Source organism: Balaenoptera borealis (assembly GCF_965194805.1).
Source record: "Balaenoptera borealis genome assembly, contig: HAP1_SCAFFOLD_1245, whole genome shotgun sequence".
NCBI lineage: Eukaryota > Metazoa > Chordata > Mammalia > Artiodactyla > Balaenopteridae > Balaenoptera > Balaenoptera borealis.
The window spans coordinates 136661-163037 of NW_028122972.1; the positions used below are offsets into that span (position 1 = coordinate 136661).

Consider the following 26377-nt stretch of genomic DNA (forward strand, 5'->3'; position numbering starts at 1 on the left):
TAGGAAGTTGTTAGCCGGACATCACCTACTAGTATCATGTAAGTAGGCCGTCCGAAGTAGGAAGCTTAGGGGAAAAACCTGGAGGAAAACTTAAAAGCTTAAGCCACACCTCTACACTACACCACCTTTCACAATTTCTTCTCAGATAAGCATCATCCCCATCAGTGAAGAAACTCGTTCGTACCTCATAATAGGAAAAACAGGCCTAAAGATTCAATGTGTGTCTTGGGAGGTCCCATCTATGCGATATCTTCCTGGGACCAGAAAAGGCCCCAGGAAGATCCATCTCTGCACCCCTGAAAGCTTACCACCAAGGAAAATGACTAGGTCCATAGATTTCCTCCCTCAAACCAGCTTACCTCACACATAGATCATTAGCAACTCCGCCCTTACTCACATTATCACAGTCACAAGAGTGGTTAGGGAGAAAAGCACTAACCAGGGGAACTAAAACAGAGGCAATCCAGGCCAAGCTGGGCTGGTGGCAGATATCTTGCTCCTTACGCTCGGGTGCATAATGCGACTCACCACAGTGCCTTTTTCACAGACCCTTTTGAACGTTTCTCCACAGAATCCAACAGCTCAAGTTAGTTCATGACGCTTCAAGGTCAACAATCGTCAAGAGAAAAACATGCAATATGTCTTACAATGTTGGATTCCTTACAAACAGGACAAGGAGATAACCATGTAGACAAAACCAGAGCATTTGAAAACATCTGTATTCTACAAACACACCAGTGAATGCTATAAATAAGGTACTATGACATAAAACAAAATGAAAACTAGATGTGAGACTCTTCTCTTCAGTGTACAGACTTCATGGCAGTTGCTGCACACTATCTAGCTACTTAGATCTTTAACTCTCTGTTCTGTTAATACCAAATGAGGCCCAAGTGTGTCAACCTGTTTCCCACAGAAACCAAAAAGTCTACATGCATCTCTTTTCTCCTGTGCCCTTTCACCTTACCTGCTCCCAATTCTCCACCAACGTCCTCCTCTTTCTCTAATTATTCTCCTCTTCATTTTGCTTGGCCTTGCCCCCAAGCATGCAAGACAGAGAGTCCTAGAGGTCCAAGATTCTAGAGTGGCTGTTTGCAAGGCGGAGGAGATTACAGTAACTGCCACACTGTATATACTTCTGTGCAAAGAAAAAGGGACAGTGTTCAGAATGTCTCTCACATATAACAAGAGCTGGAGATGGCAGGATACCTGTGTGGCCCAAGGAACTAGAGCTAGCAAATTATGGGCCAAACAATTGCAACCAAAGGCTGGAAGAGGAAAGGTCTGCAACCAGCTCTGTCTCCTAGCTCTCTGGTATTTGCTGCCAACGGGCAGAGTCTATTTCGTGAAGCATCAAGCACTGAAAAGAAGACTCCTGCTGCTGGAAGGTGACAGGAAGTAACGTCCAATGCAAGATCAAGGCTTGTCCTCGAAGCAATGCCCATAATGGAAGAAAAAAAAAAAAGAGAAAGCGGAAGAGAAACGTTAAGTCGCAAGTCCAACCTGGCCCCCAGCCTAGCCCAGCCCAAGGAAGGTAGGAGTCAAGGAGAAGAAACTAAAAGAGAAGAGCCTTGGACCACAACATTCTCCACAAGGTACACTCAACAAACTTCACCCTACTCTTGAACCAAGTTACAAAAAGAGCTTCTTAATCCCTACTTTGGCTCCTTAAAAGCTGCTATCAGTTCACTCATTAGACACATATGATTTCAGAACAACTGTAATAGTTCAAACTAGATGGCTCTTTCCTTCCTAAGGATTATTAATTAAAGAAGATCTATATAGCTCTAAGTATATGATACATAAAATAGAATACTCTGTAGAATATAAGTAACTCTTAGTTCAGTGTATTAATGAACGTCTGTAAGAAATGTGGCAATGATTTCCCTAATGGAAGAGCCTGGGGGAGGTAAATCTGTCTTCTAGGATTTCCTCCCCAGAGCTCAGAAACTCAGGTGTTGTTTTAGCTCTCCTACACTCTCTTCACCCAAGCCCGCCTTCCTGTTGGGGATCGGACCTCCCTATTGGCTCTCTCATACCTTTCAACTGCCTGCTTTGTGACATCACTCTCCTACCAAACCTACTACCACTTGGTAGAGTCTTGGGGTTTCCGTGGAGCTGTTTGGACCAGTAACCAGTGACCTCTGTACTGGACACGTGCGCCGTTCAGCTGCAGCCACTCGGACATCCTCTAGTGTTGTCTCCTCATCCCTTGTACCTGCAGTGGATGCTTCCTCTTCTCTGACCATGTCAGGTAAGAAAAGAAACTTTGGAAAGTTTTGCGTTCGATTTCTTTTGCCCCTAAATTGAGTAAGTAGGAGATTCAAAATAGCATGGAATAATGAGGGAAAGTATTGAACTACACGTCTGGAGACCTAATTTCAGTTTTGACTTTGACGTTTACTATCTGTGTGACTTTGGACAAATCACTGGCTGTCTCACAAAGCCTGTTGCTTTCCTTAACTGTTACGTTAGGATACCACGTTGGGTTGATCACTCTGATCCCCTTCTTTTCCAGTATTGAGCCTTAAAGGGTACCCATGTAGAAAACGAAATCAGACACTTCTCAAGAGTGTTTCAACAGAAACATAGAAAAGCCAGGGGACATAGAAAACTAGCAATATATACCAAGATGTTTCATCTCTAATGGTCTCCCTCCACTAGGATTTCGACTAGTTGAAAAGAGAGAATAGGGAGAGAGGATGGAGAGTACTGGGCTCTACAGGGAGGCACAGAGTCGAGCGTAAGGAAGTTTAGGATGGTTTTCATTAGCACAGGCCAACAGGCACCAAGAGATGGGAGAAAATGTAAGAATGAAGAGGGAAAGCATAGAGGAGCTCTCAAGAAAAACGGAGTTTGCAATGGAATGCTGATGGGAACCAAAGATTTTCAATTAAAGCAGAAACAGCACAGAGGGAAACCTGCTCAGAGCAGGGCAAAACCAAGTTGATGGTAGCAAACCCTTACATTAACAGACTAAGAAGGAAAGTAAGGCCAGAACAGGGGATCACCAGGAAAGGCAGCTTATCAGAAAAGTCATACTCCGTTTTCTTTCTTTTATTGCCTCTCTGAATACAGTTGGCCACTTGACAGTTTTGAATATAAACATTTTAGAAATACGTTTTAGAAATGATGCCTCCTATAAACAAGCAACCACAGTGGTTATCTAGGGGGCTGCTTTTCAGTGTTTTATTCTTTCTAATTTTTAAACTAGGTAGACATTTCACCAATTCAACATTTTAAGTGATATCTTCTAAATTGAATCAGAAGGACTATTTTCCTTTGTGTGATATGTAGGTTCTAAGGCAAGGCTGCTTTTCATTTTTACAGTTATTTCCTTCCTAACACAGAGAGCACATTGATCAACAGCCATCGTTCGCTTGTAGAGCTTAGCTACCGAAGAAGAAGAAGAAGAAGAAGAAAAAGTCAAGCCCCACATCTCTAATTCCCCCCCCCACTTAGGGAATTCCCTGGCGGTCCAGTGCTTAGGACTCGGTGCTTTCACGGCCAGGGCCACGCGGCGCGGCCAAAGAAACAAAACAAACAAACATCCACGTTTATCGAAAACCATATTGTGGAGTCCTGTGGATTTTCTTACATTTGAAAATCTTTTTTAATTGGATTCTAGGCATGATGGTTTTTTGAGGTTTTGGGATGCCATCTTCTTGGATGCTGAAGATGATTCTAATCTAAGTTCTAGGATAAATCCAAAAACCTTCCTGATACATTTTAAGCTTCCTTTCTGCTTATTATATAAGCTATATTCATTGAAATATATATTTCTCCTAGGCTTAATACCTCTTACTTGCTGGGTAAAAATATGAAGGAGCACAATAATGAAACTCTTTTACACTTATTATTTTGCTGTCTGCTTCGTACCGGTTTTCATTGAAATACTTGTCTATATGTGTTGTGGCTACCTATACATGCACATTTATTGCATTCTGTTGCTTGTTATGCATTTTTTACTGACATACCTTCTCTGTCTGTATGCATTGGCTAGGAATTCATTCACCTCTATCACCTCCATCGTGTCTTCTGGTTAATAGTATTCACTAAAATAGAGTGGGCAAAATTCACTTTCATAATATTGCATGGATAGTACAGAATGCCATTTGTTAGTAAATTCATTAGGCTTCGATACTTGCCACATACCCCAGTTTTCATTAATATCTATGGATTTCTTTTTCGTTAACGTAATATGCTTGTCATGATTTTTCTTTGTCTTTCTAGAACTTATTGTATCTTCCTCCATATAAATCATACGCAATAGATCAGCTTATTCATCTATTAATTATTACTGCTATTATTATTGGTGGTGGTGTTATAACCACTTTACAGGTGAGGAATCTGAAGTAATCAGATAACTCTTCCCTTTCCAAAAGCACTTAAGAAATCCACTTTCGGGTAATCATTTTGAGGTAGGATGAGAAACCAGGCTTGAAGAGGGCAAAAATGACTCTTTCAATTCACCAGTTGGACTGAGCTGTACGTCACCTCTAGGTAATAGCGTGGGAACTGCACAAGCAAAGGGAGACACTGAAGACGACAATGGTAACAGCCGTACTGTTTTCTAATGGACAAAAAAAATGCCTATATTATAAGTTCTATTTCTCCTGCTTTCTGGCAGTATCATGCTCAGAGTGGAGTCCTGGCAAGGAAGTCAGGATACTTAGGTTCTGAAACCTGGTAATGATACTAACATAATGAGAGAACTTGAACAAGTCAACCCGACCTCTCTGAGCCTCAGTTTCCTTACGAAATGAGACTGAGAACATCGAAGTTCTCTAAGGGCCTCCTAGTTCTAAAATGCTTCCAGTCTAGGAAATAGCATAGAAGTCAATACGAGTGCAGGCTGAAGGGAAAGACAGGGCAGGGAGAAGGTTGCTTCCAGCCTAGAGAACAATCTCTGAACCACACCACTTGGCTCTTCTGCCCGTCTGTGCCCAAGATGGGAGCACAGGCAGTTAATAGAGAAGAGTGGAAAACTGCTCAGTCCTTACAGCCATCATTAACTGTCTGATTTTGGGTTTCTCAGGAAGTAGTGATAGTAGAGGTGTCCTGATAGCAAGAACCTTCAGATGATGCCGTTCCTCAAACGTAGTGAGAATTTCTCAACCTCCCTGAGTTTTTCATGACCCTCTTGTTCTTACAGAAAATTTCCAACATCCATCTCTACTTGGAACTCTAAATTCTCTGCAGCATTCTCCTCCTGTGGTGAGCAATGCAACTTCCCTAACACGAAGTGTCTGCAACTTCTCCAGAGTCTCTGCCCCTGCCGTCAGTTCGGCATCGGCTACCGGTACCCCTTTCCAGACACTCATGGGTAGTGCCTACCTTTACCAACATTCTAGCACGACTATGTTATCTGGAGTTACTGACCACAGCCAGATCTCCACTTCAGCTGCTTCCTATCCAGGTGTTCTTGAGTGGGACATCACAGCAAGCACTGAAAAGAATTCTTCTTCACTCGGAGACTTTACTCTGGCACTCACTGACCGCCACACAGCTGCCTCCTCCATGTTTCTGGCAGCCCAGTATGATAAAACTTCAGACGCCAAGAACATGGTCCCTCTACATCCATCGCTTTCTGCCAGCCTTGCTCAGGGAACACCATCTCAGATTCCAAATCAGGGGCAGAGCCGCCTGCCACTTCCCTGCCAGGAAGGAAGCCAGGTATATTACTATAACCAAGGCACACTGGGGTCTTTACTGTATGGAGAACTTGGCTCCTGCCCGCAATCCTACGGCTCGGCGTCATACACAGGAAGTCGGGCCTCTGGGCAACCAGAAATGGGAATGGGACCGAAGGAGATTCAGCCCACAAATATCCGACCACCAGCTTCCACCTCTGCAGTCTGCCACCCTGTGTCTGCTCAACGCATCACAGAAACAAGTTTTCAAGGTGAGTATAACAAACGCCAGAGAAAGTTGAAGAATGAGGTCGGCATTCAAAAATGGGGTCAAATCGACAGCTGGGAAGGGGTGTAGAGGCAGGTAGAATTCAGATCCTGAGCCTTTAATAACCACTACCTTCGCTCAGTGCCCTCTGTTTTTAGACTCTCTATGAGAACACCTAGGGCTTCCCTGGTGGCGCCGTGGTTAAGAATCCGCCTGCCAATGCAATGCGGGGGACACGGGTTCGAGCCCTGGTCTGCGAAGATCCCACATGCCGTGCAGCAACTAAGCGCATGTGCCACAACGACGGAGCCTGCATTCTAGAGCCCGTGAGCCTCAACTACCGAAGCCCACGTGCCTACAGCCCATGCTCCGCAACAAGAGAAGCCACCGCGATGAGAAGCCCGCACACCGCAACCAAGAGTAGCCCCCGCTAGCCGCCAACTAGAGAAAGCCCGTGCACAGCAATGAGAGACCCAGTGCAGCCAAAAACATAAATACGTAGAATAAATAAGTTCAAACAGTAAATAAATACATAAACATAAATTACAAAAAAAAAAGAACACCTAATGCAGGTGGGACGGTGGGAGGGCCACTGTAGAGGTCATCTATGCTACATGTACAAGAACCCCGAGAGCACACCAATCGGTACCACACTTTTCACTGCTGTAGCCGATCGTTCCCCCTGTACTGCCACACTGTAGCACTCCCTTCCCTCATCTACTGCTATAGTCTCTTCGGAAGGTGTTTCAGAACTCTTGTTATGAGAGTGCCAGTTGAACTGTCCTCACTTCCTTCATTTATACCAGGATTGAAGACCTTGTGGTCCGAGATCCTGTCCAGAGAGCAAGCAGGCTAAGACTCTGTCTTTGTTGATGTATTTCATCAGCAAGGGCTCTACCCCCTCTCCTAGTTCATGGTGTGACGTGTTCTTGGCCTCTCGGGAAAGTGGGGAGAATGGAAAGGACCCTATATGAGAATGCTAGGCTTTGTAAAACATTTCAGGTTTTTAAAAATAAGACTCATTTTGTATTGGACTTATAAACAGTCCTATGAAATACAAAGCGAGCCGAGAATCAGCGACAGGAAAGGCTCACCAGTAAGAATTACAACAGTCACCGCTTACCTCGTAGCATAGGGCACTGTCCGTGATCCTTAAGAAGAGTTAGTAGAAATGCCTTGCCCATCTTGCCCCTGAACCCCTTGAAAGGTACACGACTGCTGTGTTGGTGTTTAGGGGGAGCATCTCACTTACCAGGGACTGACTTCTCCCTTGATCCCTTTGTAGGGATGGAGACCTCCCCCCTGGTGATGAAAAATTCCCTGGGATTGCAACCTCCAAGCCAGACGTTTTGTGTGACACAAAGTCAAGAACTCCCCAAGTCCTGCAGTAGCAGAAACAGCCACATACTTGAGAGTAACCCACCATCTGAACTTGGGGACATTTCAGTGACAGCTCCAGTCCAGAGTGCCAGGCGTCTCCTGGCCCTGCCTCCAGCTCCAAGCCAGGGACAAATAGAGAGTAAGCACGTGGATGATATCAAAACCAAGCTTTCAAAGCCTCTGGATGCCTACCAGATCCCAACAGAGAACCAAGATCCTCCACTACTCCCTTTAGGAATCCCTGATATTCACCAGCCGCTGGCCTGCACCGATCCCCTCAGCCAAGAGGAGCAGCCTGGTTCTGAAAATGCTGATCTGGGAGAGAACAGCCGGAGTCGTCAGGACCTAGGGACACTTGAAAATGGGATTGAACCTAGCAGTGGTCTTGCAGACATTACTACACTGGCGGAGGATATTCACCTTCCCCAGCTCTTTAATCCTTTGAAAGATCTTGATCAATCCCAAGGTCCCAACGTGATCAAAGCTAAAGACACCAGAGCCATTAAGGTGAATCAGGTGCAGGAAAAGCCAAGTGTCATAAAGGTTCCCTCTGATCAACCCAGGAAGAACAAACAGAAAGCCTCTGAGCCTATCAGTGGCGCTCCCAAGGCCAAAATCCAGCCAAAGAATCCAGAGTGCCTGTTAGGGGGAGAAGTGGTTATATGCCACGCTGCAGTCAGTGACAGGGCTCCTGTGAACACGGCCAAGCACTCTCAAGGCAAACCTCAGAAAGCTGCATCCAGAAAGATCAGCAAAACTAAGAGCCACGGGCAGGAAAAGACCAAAAGGACCAGAGGGAGAAACAAGGCTGAGGAGAACAAGCAGTCAGGGAACAAAGTCAAGGCAGAAGAGAAGCCAGCAATCCCCCACACGAAGCGAAAGGAACACCAAACTGAGCTTCTCCAACAGAGCTTTCAAAAGCCTCGAACCTCCCTTGGCGTGCGCATGCTGGAGTCTGTGAAGGTTCTTCATGCGCTGGGGAAGAAGAATGAGACGAAAACTGGGCGCTCTTCCTGTCGGCTCTTGGGAAAGTCAAGCAACCCCAAAGACCCCCAGCCACCCCCAGCTATCCAGCCATGGCGGCATACCCCACGTGAGGGGAAGGGTCCTGAGAAAACGCAAGTCCAAGCCCAGAAACCAGACAGCAGTGCTGAAACAGAGTGTCCGTCTCCAGCCCAGTATGAGCGGCCTCCTCCTGGGAAGGTCAAGTTGATACCTCTGCCTTTTTCTGCCTGGGACAAGCCTCAAGCTCGACCCGCTCCTCGGAGGCCACAGTCTCTGGCCTCACATCGGCCTGCTGGGGCTTACCGTGCCCAGCCTGGTTCTACTGACTCAGCTCAACCTGCTGCAGCCAATTCATCCCAGCCAGCTCCTGCCTCTTTGCCAGGCCCCGCCAAACCAGCTCAGCCAACTGTGACCAACCCAACCCAACCGGCTTGGCCCAACCATACCCAGCCTCGTGTCCCTCAGTCTGCTGCTCCTAGGCCTGCACCCTCCAAAACTTCATCTGGCGCTCCTCTCCAGCGGGAGCCTGTTCCCCCTGCTGTGAATAAGCGCCAGTCCCCACCCAAGCTCCAAACCCACTTTCTACTCCAAGACTTCAGCAAGCAACGAGTTCCATGGAGGGAACCCAACGTGCCTGAGCCAGTCATGTCAAAGCCCATCGAACAAGAGCAGAGGCCAGAGCGAGAGGCCATGAAGAGGCGGGCTCAACAACAACGGGAGAATGCTGCCGGATACACCTCTTCGGGCAAGCTGCAATTTTTCACCGAGAGGGAAAACGAAATGGAAATTGCCGACTACTACGGATACGTCAAGTGAGAGCTGCTAGGATTCTTGGTGCCACCTTGGCTACCAGCTGTTCTTCCATACACAGGTAAGACAGGTATAGAACTGAATAAGTAAATGGAATACAATTAATAGACGAGTAACAAACCTTTCGAATTTTCAGATGCTGCTAACTGGGGCGTGAGAAAGGAAGGACTGAAAGTTGGATGGGAGAATGAAGGAAAGGGGTAAAAACTGAGCAAAGAGGAAGGAACTTGGCCCAGGGCTAGGAAGGCCAAAAGAGACGTATGGATTTAGGAAAGGAAGCAGGAGCGAGGATGAAATGGCAGAAGTAAAAAGCAGGGTCAGAGGTCTGGGTTGAAAGAACACAATTGGAGTAGAGTTGAAGGTGACAGAAGATGAGTCTAGGTTTACTAGGAGAAATAGAAAAAGTCTCTCGGGGACGCTGGCCTTAAGTCTCACAACCACCAGATAGGTATTTCAGAAAACAAGAGGTTCAGGACACATCTCTGAAAGGTCTGAGTTGCCTTATTCAGGTGTGACTGTAGTGGGGGAATAGGGAAATCTACCAGAGAAGTGGCTAGGGCTCAGAGTTATCCTAGGGGCAGCTGACGACAGGGGCAGAGCCAAGGGAACTGCTGGATCAGGAGGCCCACGAACAAAGCAGGGGCATAGCCGCCTGTCACTTCCCTGCCAGGAAGGAAGCCAGGTATATTACTGTAACCAAGGCACACTGGGGTCTTTACTGTATGGAGAACTTGGCTCCTGCCCGCAATCCTACGGCTCGGCGTCACACACAGGAAGTAGGGCCTCTGGGCAACCAGAAATGGGAATGGGACTGAAGGAGATTCAGCCCACAAATATCCGACCACCAGCTTCCACCTCTGCAGTCTGCCACCCTGTGTCTGCTCAACGCATCACAGAAACAAGTTTTCAAGGTGAGTATACAGACGGCAGAGAAAAGTTGAACAATGAGGTCAGCATTCAAAAATGGGGTCAAATCGACAGCTGGGAAGGGGTGTAGAGACAGGTAGAATTTAGATCCTGAGCCTTTAATAACCACTACCTTCTCTCAGTGCTCTCTGTTTTTAGACTCTATATGAGAACACCTAGGGCTTCCCTGGTGGCGCCTGCCAATGCAGGGGACACGGGTTCGAGCCCTGGTCTGCGAAGATCCCACATGCCGTGCAGCAACTAAGCGCATGTGCCACGACGACGGAGCCTGCATTCTAGAGCCCGTGAGCCTCAACTACCGAAGCCCACGTGCCTACAGCCCATGCTCCGCAACAAGAGAAGCCACCGCGATGAGATGCCCGCACACCGCAACCGAGAGTAGCCCCCGCTAGCCGCCAACTAGAGAAAGCCCGTGCACAGCAATGAGAGACCCAGTGCGGCCAAAAACATAAATACGTAGAATAAATAAGTTCAAACAGTAAATAAATACATAAACATAAATTACAAAAAAAAAGAACACCTAATGCAGGTGGGAAGGTGGGAGGGCCACCGTAGAGGTCATCTATGCTACATGTACAAGAATCCCGAGAGCACACCAATCGGTACCACACTTTTCACTGCTGTAGCCGATCGTTCCCCCTGTACTGCCACACTGTAGCACTCCCTTCCCTCATCTACTGCTATAGTCTCTTCGGAAGGTGTTTCAGAACTCTTGTTATCAGAGTGCCAGTTGAACTGTCCTCACTTCCTTCATTTATACCAGGATTGAAGACCTTGTGGTCCGAGATCCTGTCCAGAGAGCAAGCAGGCTAAGGCTCTGTCTTTGTTGATGTATTTCATCAGAAAGGGCTCTACCCCCTCTCCTAGTTCATGGTGTGAAGTGTTCTTGGCCTCTCGGGAAAGTGGGGAGAATGGAAAGGACCCTATATGAGAATGCTAGGCTCTGTAAAACATTTCAGGTTTTTAAAAATAAGACTCATTTTGTATTGGACTGACAACAGTCCTATGAAATACAAAGAAGGCCGAGAATCAGTGACAGGAAAGGATCACCAGTAAGAACTACAGCAGTCACCGCTTACCTCGTAGCATAGGGCACTGTCCGTGATCCTTAAGAAGAGTTAGTAGAAATGCCTTGCCCATCTTGCCCCTGAACCCCTTGAAAGGTACACGACTGCTGTGTTGGTGTTTAGGGGGAGCATCTCACTTACCAGGGACTGACTTCTCCCTTGATTCCTCTGTAGTGATGGAGACTTCCCCGCTGATGAAAAATTCCCTGGGATTGCAACCTCCAAGCCAGACAGCTTTCCTATGGAATGACAGAGAACTTGTCAAGGTGAAACACCAGTCTGCGGGAGAAAGGGAGGAAGAGAATGATGGAAATCGTTTCTGGGAAACTATTTTTACATTATGTGTTGTTTGTTCCCGGTAAATAAACTGAAATCTTCTTAACAGTACAACAAAATCTAAACCACTAAAGCCAACAATACAGGAGTATAACGTTCGACAAAAATTTCTTTGGCTGCGCAGCATGTGGGATCTTAGCTCCCCAACCAGGGATTGAACCCACGCCTGCTGCGTTGGAAGCGCAGAGTCTTCACCACGGGACCACCGGGGAAGTCCCAGGACTATCACTTTTAAAGGAGAAGGTACAAACCCCTCGGTTCTATGAACTGGAGATTTTTAGTAAGAAGTCAATATATTTGTTGTTAGGCACATTTTATGTTAGGCTGTCTCCCTGCACAGGATGCAGGCGCCTTGAGAATGGAAGTCATATCCCTCTATAGTACGTCCCTCTTCTTTCTGCTTTGCAGTTTGCTGCTCCACTTGTTCAACCCCACCTAGTAATAACCTATACTTCCCTTGTTCCTGTTTTCCCATCTGGAAAACAGACAAAAGGCAACCAAACAACGCAAAGGTCTCAACAAATAAGGGATATCCAAAACCAGAGATGGCCAGAACTTCTGTACCCCTGATGAAATAGTCCTCATACAAAACCTGATAATCAAATTCCTTAATGCTAGGAATCACAGTGAAAAATAGTATCTGAACTGACTTCTGTCAGATGAGTGAGAACTAAGGTTAATTCAGTGTATCTGAAGCATAGAAAGTGAGGGCAAAAGTGGCACAAGATGGGGCTAGAGAAGCAGAGAGGATTCTAGACCACGCAGAGTCTTAAAGGCCAACAGTGTGTTTTCTATTCTCAAAACAATGCTTGTGAGCGATGTTTATGAGCAACGTTCCAACTTGCTTTGAAGGTTTCTTGTGTGAAGAGTGGATTGGAAGGAAACAAGATATATGGACACCAGTTAGGACCTAATCGCAACAGACAGGCAAGTTCAGTATTAGGAAGTTGAGGAAGAGCTGGCTGACAGATTCCAAAGAAATTCAGGAGATGAACTGAAGCGGGCTTAATGGGGTAGGAGATGGAGGAAAGGAAGGTCTTAGGGAATTCAAGGGTTTACTGCACACATGAGCAAAGTCTCAAAATTAATCATTTGAACGTACAGAGGCGGATCTCCCAAATGACACCGGTTAGGAAGCAACGGTACGCCCTTTAGAATTCCTAGAGACAACACAAATCAACTGTTTCGATGGAAAATTCGGCGGGACTCTTGATTTCCATGGGAATACAGAGAAAAGAGACACTGATCTGGCTTGCAGGTATATTTAGGAAGTTGTTAGCCGGACATCACCTACTAGTATCATGTAAGTAGGCCGTCCGAAGTAGGAAGCTTAGGGGAAAAACCTGGAGGAAAACTTAAAAGCTTAAGCCACACCTCTACACTACACCACCTTTCACAATTTCTTCTCAGATAAGCATCATCCCCATCAGTGAAGAAACTCGTTCGTACCTCATAATAGGAAAAACAGGCCTAAAGATTCAATGTGTGTCTTGGGAGGTCCCATCTATGCGATATCTTCCTGGGACCAGAAAAGGCCCCAGGAAGATCCATCTCTGCACCCCTGAAAGCTTACCACCAAGGAAAATGACTAGGTCCATAGATTTCCTCCCTCAAACCAGCTTACCTCACACATAGATCATTAGCAACTCCGCCCTTACTCACATTATCACAGTCACAAGAGTGGTTAGGGAGAAAAGCACTAACCAGGGGAACTAAAACAGAGGCAATCCAGGCCAAGCTGGGCTGGTGGCAGATATCTTGCTCCTTACGCTCGGGTGCATAATGCGACTCACCACAGTGCCTTTTTCACAGACCCTTTTGAACGTTTCTCCACAGAATCCAACAGCTCAAGTTAGTTCATGACGCTTCAAGGTCAACAATCGTCAAGAGAAAAACATGCAATATGTCTTACAATGTTGGATTCCTTACAAACAGGACAAGGAGATAACCATGTAGACAAAACCAGAGCATTTGAAAACATCTGTATTCTACAAACACACCAGTGAATGCTATAAATAAGGTACTATGACATAAAACAAAATGAAAACTAGATGTGAGACTCTTCTCTTCAGTGTACAGACTTCATGGCAGTTGCTGCACACTATCTAGCTACTTAGATCTTTAACTCTCTGTTCTGTTAATACCAAATGAGGCCCAAGTGTGTCAACCTGTTTCCCACAGAAACCAAAAAGTCTACATGCATCTCTTTTCTCCTGTGCCCTTTCACCTTACCTGCTCCCAATTCTCCACCAACGTCCTCCTCTTTCTCTAATTATTCTCCTCTTCATTTTGCTTGGCCTTGCCCCCAAGCATGCAAGACAGAGAGTCCTAGAGGTCCAAGATTCTAGAGTGGCTGTTTGCAAGGCGGAGGAGATTACAGTAACTGCCACACTGTATATACTTCTGTGCAAAGAAAAAGGGACAGTGTTCAGAATGTCTCTCACATATAACAAGAGCTGGAGATGGCAGGATACCTGTGTGGCCCAAGGAACTAGAGCTAGCAAATTATGGGCCAAACAATTGCAACCAAAGGCTGGAAGAGGAAAGGTCTGCAACCAGCTCTGTCTCCTAGCTCTCTGGTATTTGCTGCCAACGGGCAGAGTCTATTTCGTGAAGCATCAAGCACTGAAAAGAAGACTCCTGCTGCTGGAAGGTGACAGGAAGTAACGTCCAATGCAAGATCAAGGCTTGTCCTCGAAGCAATGCCCATAATGGAAGAAAAAAAAAAAAGAGAAAGCGGAAGAGAAACGTTAAGTCGCAAGTCCAACCTGGCCCCCAGCCTAGCCCAGCCCAAGGAAGGTAGGAGTCAAGGAGAAGAAACTAAAAGAGAAGAGCCTTGGACCACAACATTCTCCACAAGGTACACTCAACAAACTTCACCCTACTCTTGAACCAAGTTACAAAGAGAGCTTCTTAATCCCTACTTTGGCTCCTTAAAAGCTGCTATCAGTTCACTCATTAGACACATATGATTTCAGAACAACTGTAATAGTTCAAACTAGATGGCTCTTTCCTTCCTAAGGATTATTAATTAAAGAAGATCTATATAGCTCTAAGTATATGATACATAAAATAGAATACTCTGTAGAATATAAGTAACTCTTAGTTCAGTGTATTAATGAACGTCTGTAAGAAATGTGGCAATGATTTCCCTAATGGAAGAGCCTGGGGGAGGTAAATCTGTCTTCTAGGATTTCCTCCCCAGAGCTCAGAAACTCAGGTGTTGTTTTAGCTCTCCTACACTCTCTTCACCCAAGCCCGCCTTCCTGTTGGGGATCGGACCTCCCTATTGGCTCTCTCATACCTTTCAACTGCCTGCTTTGTGACATCACTCTCCTACCAAACCTACTACCACTTGGTAGAGCCTTGGGGTTTCCGTGGAGCTGTTTGGACCAGTAACCAGTGACCTCTGTACTGGACACGTGCGCCGTTCAGCTGCAGCCACTCGGACATCCTCTAGTGTTGTCTCCTCATCCCTTGTACCTGCAGTGGATGCTTCCTCTTCTCTGACCATGTCAGGTAAGAAAAGAAACTTTGGAAAGTTTTGCGTTCGATTTCTTTTGCCCCTAAATTGAGTAAGTAGGAGATTCAAAATAGCATGGAATAATGAGGGAAAGTATTGAACTACACGTCTGGAGACCTAATTTCAGTTTTGACTTTGACGTTTACTATCTGTGTGACTTTGGACAAATCACTGGCTGTCTCACAAAGCCTGTTGCTTTCCTTAACTGTTACGTTAGGATACCACGTTGGGTTGATCACTCTGATCCCCTTCTTTTCCAGTATTGAGCCTTAAAGGGTACCCATGTAGAAAACGAAATCAGACACTTCTCAAGAGTGTTTCAACAGAAACATAGAAAAGCCAGGGGACATAGAAAACTAGCAATATATACCAAGATGTTTCATCTCTAATGGTCTCCCTCCACTAGGATTTCGACTAGTTGAAAAGAGAGAATAGGGAGAGAGGATGGAGAGTACTGGGCTCTACAGGGAGGCACAGAGTCGAGCGTAAGGAAGTTTAGGATGGTTTTCATTAGCACAGGCCAACAGGCACCAAGAGATGGGAGAAAATGTAAGAATGAAGAGGGAAAGCATAGAGGAGCTCTCAAGAAAAACGGAGTTTGCAATGGAATGCTGATGGGAACCAAAGATTTTCAATTAAAGCAGAAACAGCACAGAGGGAAACCTGCTCAGAGCAGGGCAAAACCAAGTTGATGGTAGCAAACCCTTACATTAACAGACTAAGAAGGAAAGTAAGGCCAGAACAGGGGATCACCAGGAAAGGCAGCTTATCAGAAAAGTCATACTCCGTTTTCTTTCTTTTATTGCCTCTCTGAATACAGTTGGCCACTTGACAGTTTTGAATATAAACATTTTAGAAATACGTTTTAGAAATGATGCCTCCTATAAACAAGCAACCACAGTGGTTATCTAGGGGGCTGCTTTTCAGTGTTTTATTCTTTCTAATTTTTAAACTAGGTAGACATTTCACCAATTCAACATTTTAAGTGATATCTTCTAAATTGAATCAGAAGGACTATTTTCCTTGGTGTGATATGTAGGTTCTAAGGCAAGGCTGCTTTTCATTTTTACAGTTATTTCCTTCCTAACACAGAGAGCACATTGATCAACAGCCATCGTTCGCTTGTAGAGCTTAGCTACCGAAGAAGAAGAAGAAGAAGAAGAAAAAGTCAAGCCCCACATCTCTAATTCCCCCCCCCACTTAGGGAATTCCCTGGCGGTCCAGTGCTTAGGACTCGGTGCTTTCACGGCCAGGGCCACGCGGCGCGGCCAAAGAAACAAAACAAACAAACATCCACGTTTATCGAAAACCATATTGTGGAGTCCTGTGGATTTTCTTACATTTGAAAATCTTTTTTAATTGGATTCTAGGCATGATGGTTTTTTGAGGTTTTGGGATGCCATCTTCTTGGATGCTGAAGATGATTCTAATCTAAGTTCTAGGATAAATCCAAAAACCTTCCTGATACATTTTAAGCTTCCTTTCTGCTTATTATATAAGCTATATTCATTGAAATATATATTTCTCCTAGGCTTAATACCTCTTACTTGCTGGGTAAAAATATGAAGGAGCACAATAATGAAACTCTTTTACACTTATTATTTTGCTGTCTGCTTCGTACCGGTTTTCATTGAAATACTTGTCTATATGTGTTGTGGCTACCTATACATGCACATTTATTGCATTCTGTTGCTTGTTATGCATTTTTTACTGACATACCTTCTCTGTCTGTATGCATTGGCTAGGAATTCATTCACCTCTATCACCTCCATCGTGTCTTCTGGTTAATAGTATTCACTAAAATAGAGTGGGCAAAATTCACTTTCATAATATTGCATGGATAGTACAGAATGCCATTTGTTAGTAAATTCATTAGGCTTCGATACTTGCCACATACCCCAGTTTTCATTAATATCTATGGATTTCTTTTTCGTTAACGTAATATGCTTGTCATGATTTTTCTTTGTCTTTCTAGAACTTATTGTATCTTCCTCCATATAAATCATACGCAATAGATCAGCTTATTCATCTATTAATTATTACTGCTATTATTATTGGTGGTGGTGTTATAACCACTTTACAGGTGAGGAATCTGAAGTAATCAGATAACTCTTCCCTTTCCAAAAGCACTTAAGAAATCCACTTTCGGGTAATCATTTTGAGGTAGGATGAGAAACCAGGCTTGAAGAGGGCAAAAATGACTCTTTCAATTCACCAGTTGGACTGAGCTGTACGTCACCTCTAGGTAATAGCGTGGGAACTGCACAAGCAAAGGGAGACACTGAAGACGACAATGGTAACAGCCGTACTGTTTTCTAATGGACAAAAAAAATGCCTATATTATAAGTTCTATTTCTCCTGCTTTCTGGCAGTATCATGCTCAGAGTGGAGTCCTGGCAAGGAAGTCAGGATACTTAGGTTCTGAAACCTGGTAATGATACTAACATAATGAGAGAACTTGAACAAGTCAACCCGACCTCTCTGAGCCTCAGTTTCCTTACGAAATGAGACTGAGAACATCGAAGTTCTCTAAGGGCCTCCTAGTTCTAAAATGCTTCCAGTCTAGGAAATAGCATAGAAGTCAATACGAGTGCAGGCTGAAGGGAAAGACAGGGCAGGGAGAAGGTTGCTTCCAGCCTAGAGAACAATCTCTGAACCACACCACTTGGCTCTTCTGCCCGTCTGTGCCCAAGATGGGAGCACAGGCAGTTAATAGAGAAGAGTGGAAAACTGCTCAGTCCTTACAGCCATCATTAACTGTCTGATTTTGGGTTTCTCAGGAAGTAGTGATAGTAGAGGTGTCCTGATAGCAAGAACCTTCAGATGATGCCGTTCCTCAAACGTAGTGAGAATTTCTCAACCTCCCTGAGTTTTTCATGACCCTCTTGTTCTTACAGAAAATTTCCAACATCCATCTCTACTTGGAACTCTAAATTCTCTGCAGCATTCTCCTCCTGTGGTGAGCAATGCAACTTCCCTAACACGAAGTGTCTGCAACTTCTCCAGAGTCTCTGCCCCTGCCGTCAGTTCGGCATCGGCTACCGGTACCCCTTTCCAGACACTCATGGGTAGTGCCTACCTTTACCAACATTCTAGCACGACTATGTTATCTGGAGTTACTGACCACAGCCAGATCTCCACTTCAGCTGCTTCCTATCCAGGTGTTCTTGAGTGGGACATCACAGCAAGCACTGAAAAGAATTCTTCTTCACTCGGAGACTTTACTCTGGCACTCACTGACCGCCACACAGCTGCCTCCTCCATGTTTCTGGCAGCCCAGGATGATAAAACTTCAGACGCCAAGAACATGGTCCCTCTACATCCATCGCTTTCTGCCAGCCTTGCTCAGGGAACACCATCTCAGATTCCAAATCAGGGGCAGAGCCGCCTGCCACTTCCCTGCCAGGAAGGAAGCCAGGTATATTACTATAACCAAGGCACACTGGGGTCTTTACTGTATGGAGAACTTGGCTCCTGCCCGCAATCCTACGGCTCGGCGTCATACACAGGAAGTCGGGCCTCTGGGCAACCAGAAATGGGAATGGGACCGAAGGAGATTCAGCCCACAAATATCCGACCACCAGCTTCCACCTCTGCAGTCTGCCACCCTGTGTCTGCTCAACGCATCACAGAAACAAGTTTTCAAGGTGAGTATAACAAACGCCAGAGAAAGTTGAAGAATGAGGTCGGCATTCAAAAATGGGGTCAAATCGACAGCTGGGAAGGGGTGTAGAGGCAGGTAGAATTCAGATCCTGAGCCTTTAATAACCACTACCTTCGCTCAGTGCCCTCTGTTTTTAGACTCTCTATGAGAACACCTAGGGCTTCCCTGGTGGCGCCGTGGTTAAGAATCCGCCTGCCAATGCAATGCGGGGGACACGGGTTCGAGCCCTGGTCTGCGAAGATCCCACATGCCGTGCAGCAACTAAGCGCATGTGCCACAACGACGGAGCCTGCATTCTAGAGCCCGTGAGCCTCAACTACCGAAGCCCACGTGCCTACAGCCCATGCTCCGCAACAAGAGAAGCCACCGCGATGAGAAGCCCGCACACCGCAACCAAGAGTAGCCCCCGCTAGCCGCCAACTAGAGAAAGCCCGTGCACAGCAATGAGAGACCCAGTGCAGCCAAAAACATAAATACGTAGAATAAATAAGTTCAAACAGTAAATAAATACATAAACATAAATTACAAAAAAAAAAGAACACCTAATGCAGGTGGGACGGTGGGAGGGCCACTGTAGAGGTCATCTATGCTACATGTACAAGAACCCCGAGAGCACACCAATCGGTACCACACTTTTCACTGCTGTAGCCGATCGTTCCCCCTGTACTGCCACACTGTAGCACTCCCTTCCCTCATCTACTGCTATAGTCTCTTCGGAAGGTGTTTCAGAACTCTTGTTATGAGAGTGCCAGTTGAACTGTCCTCACTTCCTTCATTTATACCAGGATTGAAGACCTTGTGGTCCGAGATCCTGTCCAGAGAGCAAGCAGGCTAAGACTCTGTCTTTGTTGATGTATTTCATCAGCAAGGGCTCTACCCCCTCTCCTAGTTCATGGTGTGACGTGTTCTTGGCCTCTCGGGAAAGTGGGGAGAATGGAAAGGACCCTATATGAGAATGCTAGGCTTTGTAAAACATTTCAGGTTTTTAAAAATAAGACTCATTTTGTATTGGACTTATAAACAGTCCTATGAAATACAAAGCGAGCCGAGAATCAGCGACAGGAAAGGCTCACCAGTAAGAATTACAACAGTCACCGCTTACCTCGTAGCATAGGGCACTGTCCGTGATCCTTAAGAAGAGTTAGTAGAAATGCCTTGCCCATCTTGCCCCTGAACCCCTTGAAAGGTACACGACTGCTGTGTTGGTGTTTAGGGGGAGCATCTCACTTACCAGGGACTGACTTCTCCCTTGATCCCTTTGTAGGGATGGAGACCTCCCCCCTGGTGATGAAAAATTCCCTGGGATTGCAACCTCCAAGCCAGACGTTTTGTGTGACACAAAGTCAAGAACTCCCCAAGTCCTGCAGTAGCAGAAACAGCCACATACTTGAGAGTAACCCACCATCTGAACTTGGGGACATTTCAGTGACAGCTCCAGTCCAGAGTGCCAGGCGTCTCCTGGCCCTGCCTCCAGCTCCAAGCCAGGGACAAATAGAGAGTAAGCACGTGGATGATATCAAAACCAAGCTTTCAAAGCCTCTGGATGCCTACCAGATCCCAACAGAGAACCAAGATCCTCCACTACTCCCTTTAGGAATCCCTGATATTCACCAGCCGCTGGCCTGCACCGATCCCCTCAGCCAAGAGGAGCAGCCTGGTTCTGAAAATGCTGATCTGGGAGAGAACAGCCGGAGTCGTCAGGACCTAGGGACACTTGAAAATGGGATTGAACCTAGCAGTGGTCTTGCAGACATTACTACACTGGCGGAGGATATTCACCTTCCCCAGCTCTTTAATCCTTTGAAAGATCTTGATCAATCCCAAGGTCCCAACGTGATCAAAGCTAAAGACACCAGAGCCATTAAGGTGAATCAGGTGCAGGAAAAGCCAAGTGTCATAAAGGTTCCCTCTGATCAACCCAGGAAGAACAAACAGAAAGCCTCTGAGCCTATCAGTGGCGCTCCCAAGGCCAAAATCCAGCCAAAGAATCCAGAGTGCCTGTTAGGGGGAGAAGTGGTTATATGCCACGCTGCAGTCAGTGACAGGGCTCCTGTGAACACGGCCAAGCACTCTCAAGGCAAACCTCAGAAAGCTGCATCCAGAAAGATCAGCAAAACTAAGAGCCACGGGCAGGAAAAGACCAAAAGGACCAGAGGGAGAAACAAGGCTGAGGAGAACAAGCAGTCAGGGAACAAAGTCAAGGCAGAAGAGAAGCCAGCAATCCCCCACACGAAGCGAAAGGAACACCAAACTGAGCTTCTCCAACAGAGCTTTCAAAAGCCTCGAACCTCCCTTGGCGTGCGCATGCTGGAGTCTGTGAAGGTTCTTCATGCGCTGGGGAAGAAGAATGAGACGAAAACTGGGCGCTCTTCCTGTCGGCTCTTGGGAAAGTCAAGCAACCCCAAAGACCCCCAGCCACCCCCAGCTATCCAGCCATGGCGGCATACCCCACGTGAGGGGAAGGGTCCTGAGAAAACGCAAGTCCAAGCCCAGAAACCAGACAGCAGTGCTGAAACAGAGTGTCCGTCTCCAGCCCAGTATGAGCGGCCTCCTCCTGGGAAGGTCAAGTTGATACCTCTGCCTTTTTCTGCCTGGGACAAGCCTCAAGCTCGACCCGCTCCTCGGAGGCCACAGTCTCTGGCCTCACATCGGCCTGCTGGGGCTTACCGTGCCCAGCCTGGTTCTACTGACTCAGCTCAACCTGCTGCAGCCAATTCATCCCAGCCAGCTCCTGCCTCTTTGCCAGGCCCCGCCAAACCAGCTCAGCCAACTGTGACCAACCCAACCCAACCGGCTTGGCCCAACCATACCCAGCCTCGTGTCCCTCAGTCTGCTGCTCCTAGGCCTGCACCCTCCAAAACTTCATCTGGCGCTCCTCTCCAGCGGGAGCCTGTTCCCCCTGCTGTGAATAAGCGCCAGTCCCCACCCAAGCTCCAAACCCACTTTCTACTCCAAGACTTCAGCAAGCAACGAGTTCCATGGAGGGAACCCAACGTGCCTGAGCCAGTCATGTCAAAGCCCATCGAACAAGAGCAGAGGCCAGAGCGAGAGGCCATGAAGAGGCGGGCTCAACAACAACGGGAGAATGCTGCCGGATACACCTCTTCGGGCAAGCTGCAATTTTTCACCGAGAGGGAAAACGAAATGGAAATTGCCGACTACTACGGATACGTCAAGTGAGAGCTGCTAGGATTCTTGGTGCCACCTTGGCTACCAGCTGTTCTTCCATACACAGGTAAGACAGGTATAGAACTGAATAAGTAAATGGAATACAATTAATAGACGAGTAACAAACCTTTCGAATTTTCAGATGCTGCTAACTGGGGCGTGAGAAAGGAAGGACTGAAAGTTGGATGGGAGAATGAAGGAAAGGGGTAAAAACTGAGCAAAGAGGAAGGAACTTGGCCCAGGGCTAGGAAGGCCAAAAGAGACGTATGGATTTAGGAAAGGAAGCAGGAGCGAGGATGAAATGGCAGAAGTAAAAAGCAGGGTCAGAGGTCTGGGTTGAAAGAACACAATTGGAGTAGAGTTGAAGGTGACAGAAGATGAGTCTAGGTTTACTAGGAGAAATAGAAAAAGTCTCTCGGGGACGCTGGCCTTAAGTCTCACAACCACCAGATAGGTATTTCAGAAAACAAGAGGTTCAGGACACATCTCTGAAAGGTCTGAGTTGCCTTATTCAGGTGTGACTGTAGTGGGGGAATAGGGAAATCTACCAGAGAAGTGGCTAGGGCTCAGAGTTATCCTAGGGGCAGCTGACGACAGGGGCAGAGCCAAGGGAACTGCTGGATCAGGAGGCCCACGAACAAAGCAGGGGCATAGCCGCCTGTCACTTCCCTGCCAGGAAGGAAGCCAGGTATATTACTGTAACCAAGGCACACTGGGGTCTTTACTGTATGGAGAACTTGGCTCCTGCCCGCAATCCTACGGCTCGGCGTCACACACAGGAAGTAGGGCCTCTGGGCAACCAGAAATGGGAATGGGACTGAAGGAGATTCAGCCCACAAATATCCGACCACCAGCTTCCACCTCTGCAGTCTGCCACCCTGTGTCTGCTCAACGCATCACAGAAACAAGTTTTCAAGGTGAGTATACAGACGGCAGAGAAAAGTTGAACAATGAGGTCAGCATTCAAAAATGGGGTCAAATCGACAGCTGGGAAGGGGTGTAGAGACAGGTAGAATTTAGATCCTGAGCCTTTAATAACCACTACCTTCTCTCAGTGCTCTCTGTTTTTAGACTCTATATGAGAACACCTAGGGCTTCCCTGGTGGCGCCTGCCAATGCAGGGGACACGGGTTCGAGCCCTGGTCTGCGAAGATCCCACATGCCGTGCAGCAACTAAGCGCATGTGCCACGACGACGGAGCCTGCATTCTAGAGCCCGTGAGCCTCAACTACCGAAGCCCACGTGCCTACAGCCCATGCTCCGCAACAAGAGAAGCCACCGCGATGAGATGCCCGCACACCGCAACCGAGAGTAGCCCCCGCTAGCCGCCAACTAGAGAAAGCCCGTGCACAGCAATGAGAGACCCAGTGCGGCCAAAAACATAAATACGTAGAATAAATAAGTTCAAACAGTAAATAAATACATAAACATAAATTACAAAAAAAAAGAACACCTAATGCAGGTGGGAAGGTGGGAGGGCCACCGTAGAGGTCATCTATGCTACATGTACAAGAATCCCGAGAGCACACCAATCGGTACCACACTTTTCACTGCTGTAGCCGATCGTTCCCCCTGTACTGCCACACTGTAGCACTCCCTTCCCTCATCTACTGCTATAGTCTCTTCGGAAGGTGTTTCAGAACTCTTGTTATCAGAGTGCCAGTTGAACTGTCCTCACTTCCTTCATTTATACCAGGATTGAAGACCTTGTGGTCCGAGATCCTGTCCAGAGAGCAAGCAGGCTAAGGCTCTGTCTTTGTTGATGTATTTCATCAGAAAGGGCTCTACCCCCTCTCCTAGTTCATGGTGTGAAGTGTTCTTGGCCTCTCGGGAAAGTGGGGAGAATGGAAAGGACCCTATATGAGAATGCTAGGCTCTGTAAAACATTTCAGGTTTTTAAAAATAAGACTCATTTTGTATTGGACTGACAACAGTCCTATGAAATACAAAGAAGGCCGAGAATCAGTGACAGGAAAGGATCACCAGTAAGAACTACAGCAGTCACCGCTTACCTCGTAGCATAGGGCACTGTCCGTGATCCTTAAGAAGAGTTAGTAGAAATGCCTTGCCCATCTTGCCCCTGAACCCCTTGAAAGGTACACGACTGCTGTGTTGGTGTTTAGGGGGAGCATCTCACTTACCAGGGACTGACTTCTCCCTTGATTCCTCTGTAGTGATGGAGACTTCCCCGCTGATGAAAAATTCCCTGGGATTGCAACCTCCAAGCCAGACAGCTTTCCTATGGAATGACAGAGAACTTGTCAAGGTGAAACACCAGTCTGCGGGAGAAAGGGAGGAAGAGAATGATGGAAATCGTTTCTGGGAAACTATTTTTACATTATGTGTTGTTTGTTCCCGGTAAATAAACTGAAATCTTCTTAACAGTACAACAAAATCTAAACCACTAAAGCCAACAATACAGGAGTATAACGTTCGACAAAAATTTCTTTGGCTGCGCAGCATGTGGGATCTTAGCTCCCCAACCAGGGATTGAACCCACGCCTGCTGCGTTGGAAGCGCAGAGTCTTCACCACGGGACCACCGGGGAAGTCCCAGGACTATCACTTTTAAAGGAGAAGGTACAAACCCCTCGGTTCTATGAACTGGAGATTTTTAGTAAGAAGTCAATATATTTGTTGTTAGGCACATTTTATGTTAGGCTGTCTCCCTGCACAGGATGCAGGCGCCTTGAGAATGGAAGTCATATCCCTCTATAGTACGTCCCTCTTCTTTCTGCTTTGCAGTTTGCTGCTCCACTTGTTCAACCCCACCTAGTAATAACCTATACTTCCCTTGTTCCTGTTTTCCCATCTGGAAAACAGACAAAAGGCAACCAAACAACGCAAAGGTCTCAACAAATAAGGGATATCCAAAACCAGAGATGGCCAGAACTTCTGTACCCCTGATGAAATAGTCCTCATACAAAACCTGATAATCAAATTCCTTAATGCTAGGAATCACAGTGAAAAATAGTATCTGAACTGACTTCTGTCAGATGAGTGAGAACTAAGGTTAATTCAGTGTATCTGAAGCATAGAAAGTGAGGGCAAAAGTGGCACAAGATGGGGCTAGAGAAGCAGAGAGGATTCTAGACCACGCAGAGTCTTAAAGGCCAACAGTGTGTTTTCTATTCTCAAAACAATGCTTGTGAGCGATGTTTATGAGCAACGTTCCAACTTGCTTTGAAGGTTTCTTGTGTGAAGAGTGGATTGGAAGGAAACAAGATATATGGACACCAGTTAGGACCTAATCGCAACAGACAGGCAAGTTCAGTATTAGGAAGTTGAGGAAGAGCTGGCTGACAGATTCCAAAGAAATTCAGGAGATGAACTGAAGCGGGCTTAATGGGGTAGGAGATGGAGGAAAGGAAGGTCTTAGGGAATTCAAGGGTTTACTGCACACATGAGCAAAGTCTCAAAATTAATCATTTGAACGTACAGAGGCGGATCTCCCAAATGACACCGGTTAGGAAGCAACGGTACGCCCTTTAGAATTCCTAGAGACAACACAAATCAACTGTTTCGATGGAAAATTCGGCGGGACTCTTGATTTCCATGGGAATACAGAGAAAAGAGACACTGATCTGGCTTGCAGGTATATTTAGGAAGTTGTTAGCCGGACATCACCTACTAGTATCATGTAAGTAGGCCGTCCGAAGTAGGAAGCTTAGGGGAAAAACCTGGAGGAAAACTTAAAAGCTTAAGCCACACCTCTACACTACACCACCTTTCACAATTTCTTCTCAGATAAGCATCATCCCCATCAGTGAAGAAACTCGTTCGTACCTCATAATAGGAAAAACAGGCCTAAAGATTCAATGTGTGTCTTGGGAGGTCCCATCTATGCGATATCTTCCTGGGACCAGAAAAGGCCCCAGGAAGATCCATCTCTGCACCCCTGAAAGCTTACCACCAAGGAAAATGACTAGGTCCATAGATTTCCTCCCTCAAACCAGCTTACCTCACACATAGATCATTAGCAACTCCGCCCTTACTCACATTATCACAGTCACAAGAGTGGTTAGGGAGAAAAGCACTAACCAGGGGAACTAAAACAGAGGCAATCCAGGCCAAGCTGGGCTGGTGGCAGATATCTTGCTCCTTACGCTCGGGTGCATAATGCGACTCACCACAGTGCCTTTTTCACAGACCCTTTTGAACGTTTCTCCACAGAATCCAACAGCTCAAGTTAGTTCATGACGCTTCAAGGTCAACAATCGTCAAGAGAAAAACATGCAATATGTCTTACAATGTTGGATTCCTTACAAACAGGACAAGGAGATAACCATGTAGACAAAACCAGAGCATTTGAAAACATCTGTATTCTACAAACACACCAGTGAATGCTATAAATAAGGTACTATGACATAAAACAAAATGAAAACTAGATGTGAGACTCTTCTCTTCAGTGTACAGACTTCATGGCAGTTGCTGCACACTATCTAGCTACTTAGATCTTTAACTCTCTGTTCTGTTAATACCAAATGAGGCCCAAGTGTGTCAACCTGTTTCCCACAGAAACCAAAAAGTCTACATGCATCTCTTTTCTCCTGTGCCCTTTCACCTTACCTGCTCCCAATTCTCCACCAACGTCCTC

General features: G+C 46.4%; 1 protein-coding gene across 1 annotated transcript in view; it reads right to left on the minus strand.

Moving 5' to 3' along the window:
• The window catches only part of LOC309621944 (uncharacterized protein), a gene marked incomplete at both ends in the record, with an annotated part of 85166 nt that overhangs the window by 39921 nt on the left and 18868 nt on the right, over positions 1-26377 (minus strand). Inside the window, 2 exons of the mRNA XM_082409215.1 lie at positions 11232-11369; positions 23923-24060. Of these exons, the coding sequence (XP_082265341.1) occupies positions 11232-11369; positions 23923-24060 (276 nt within the window). The remainder of the gene's footprint in view (positions 1-11231; positions 11370-23922; positions 24061-26377) is intronic.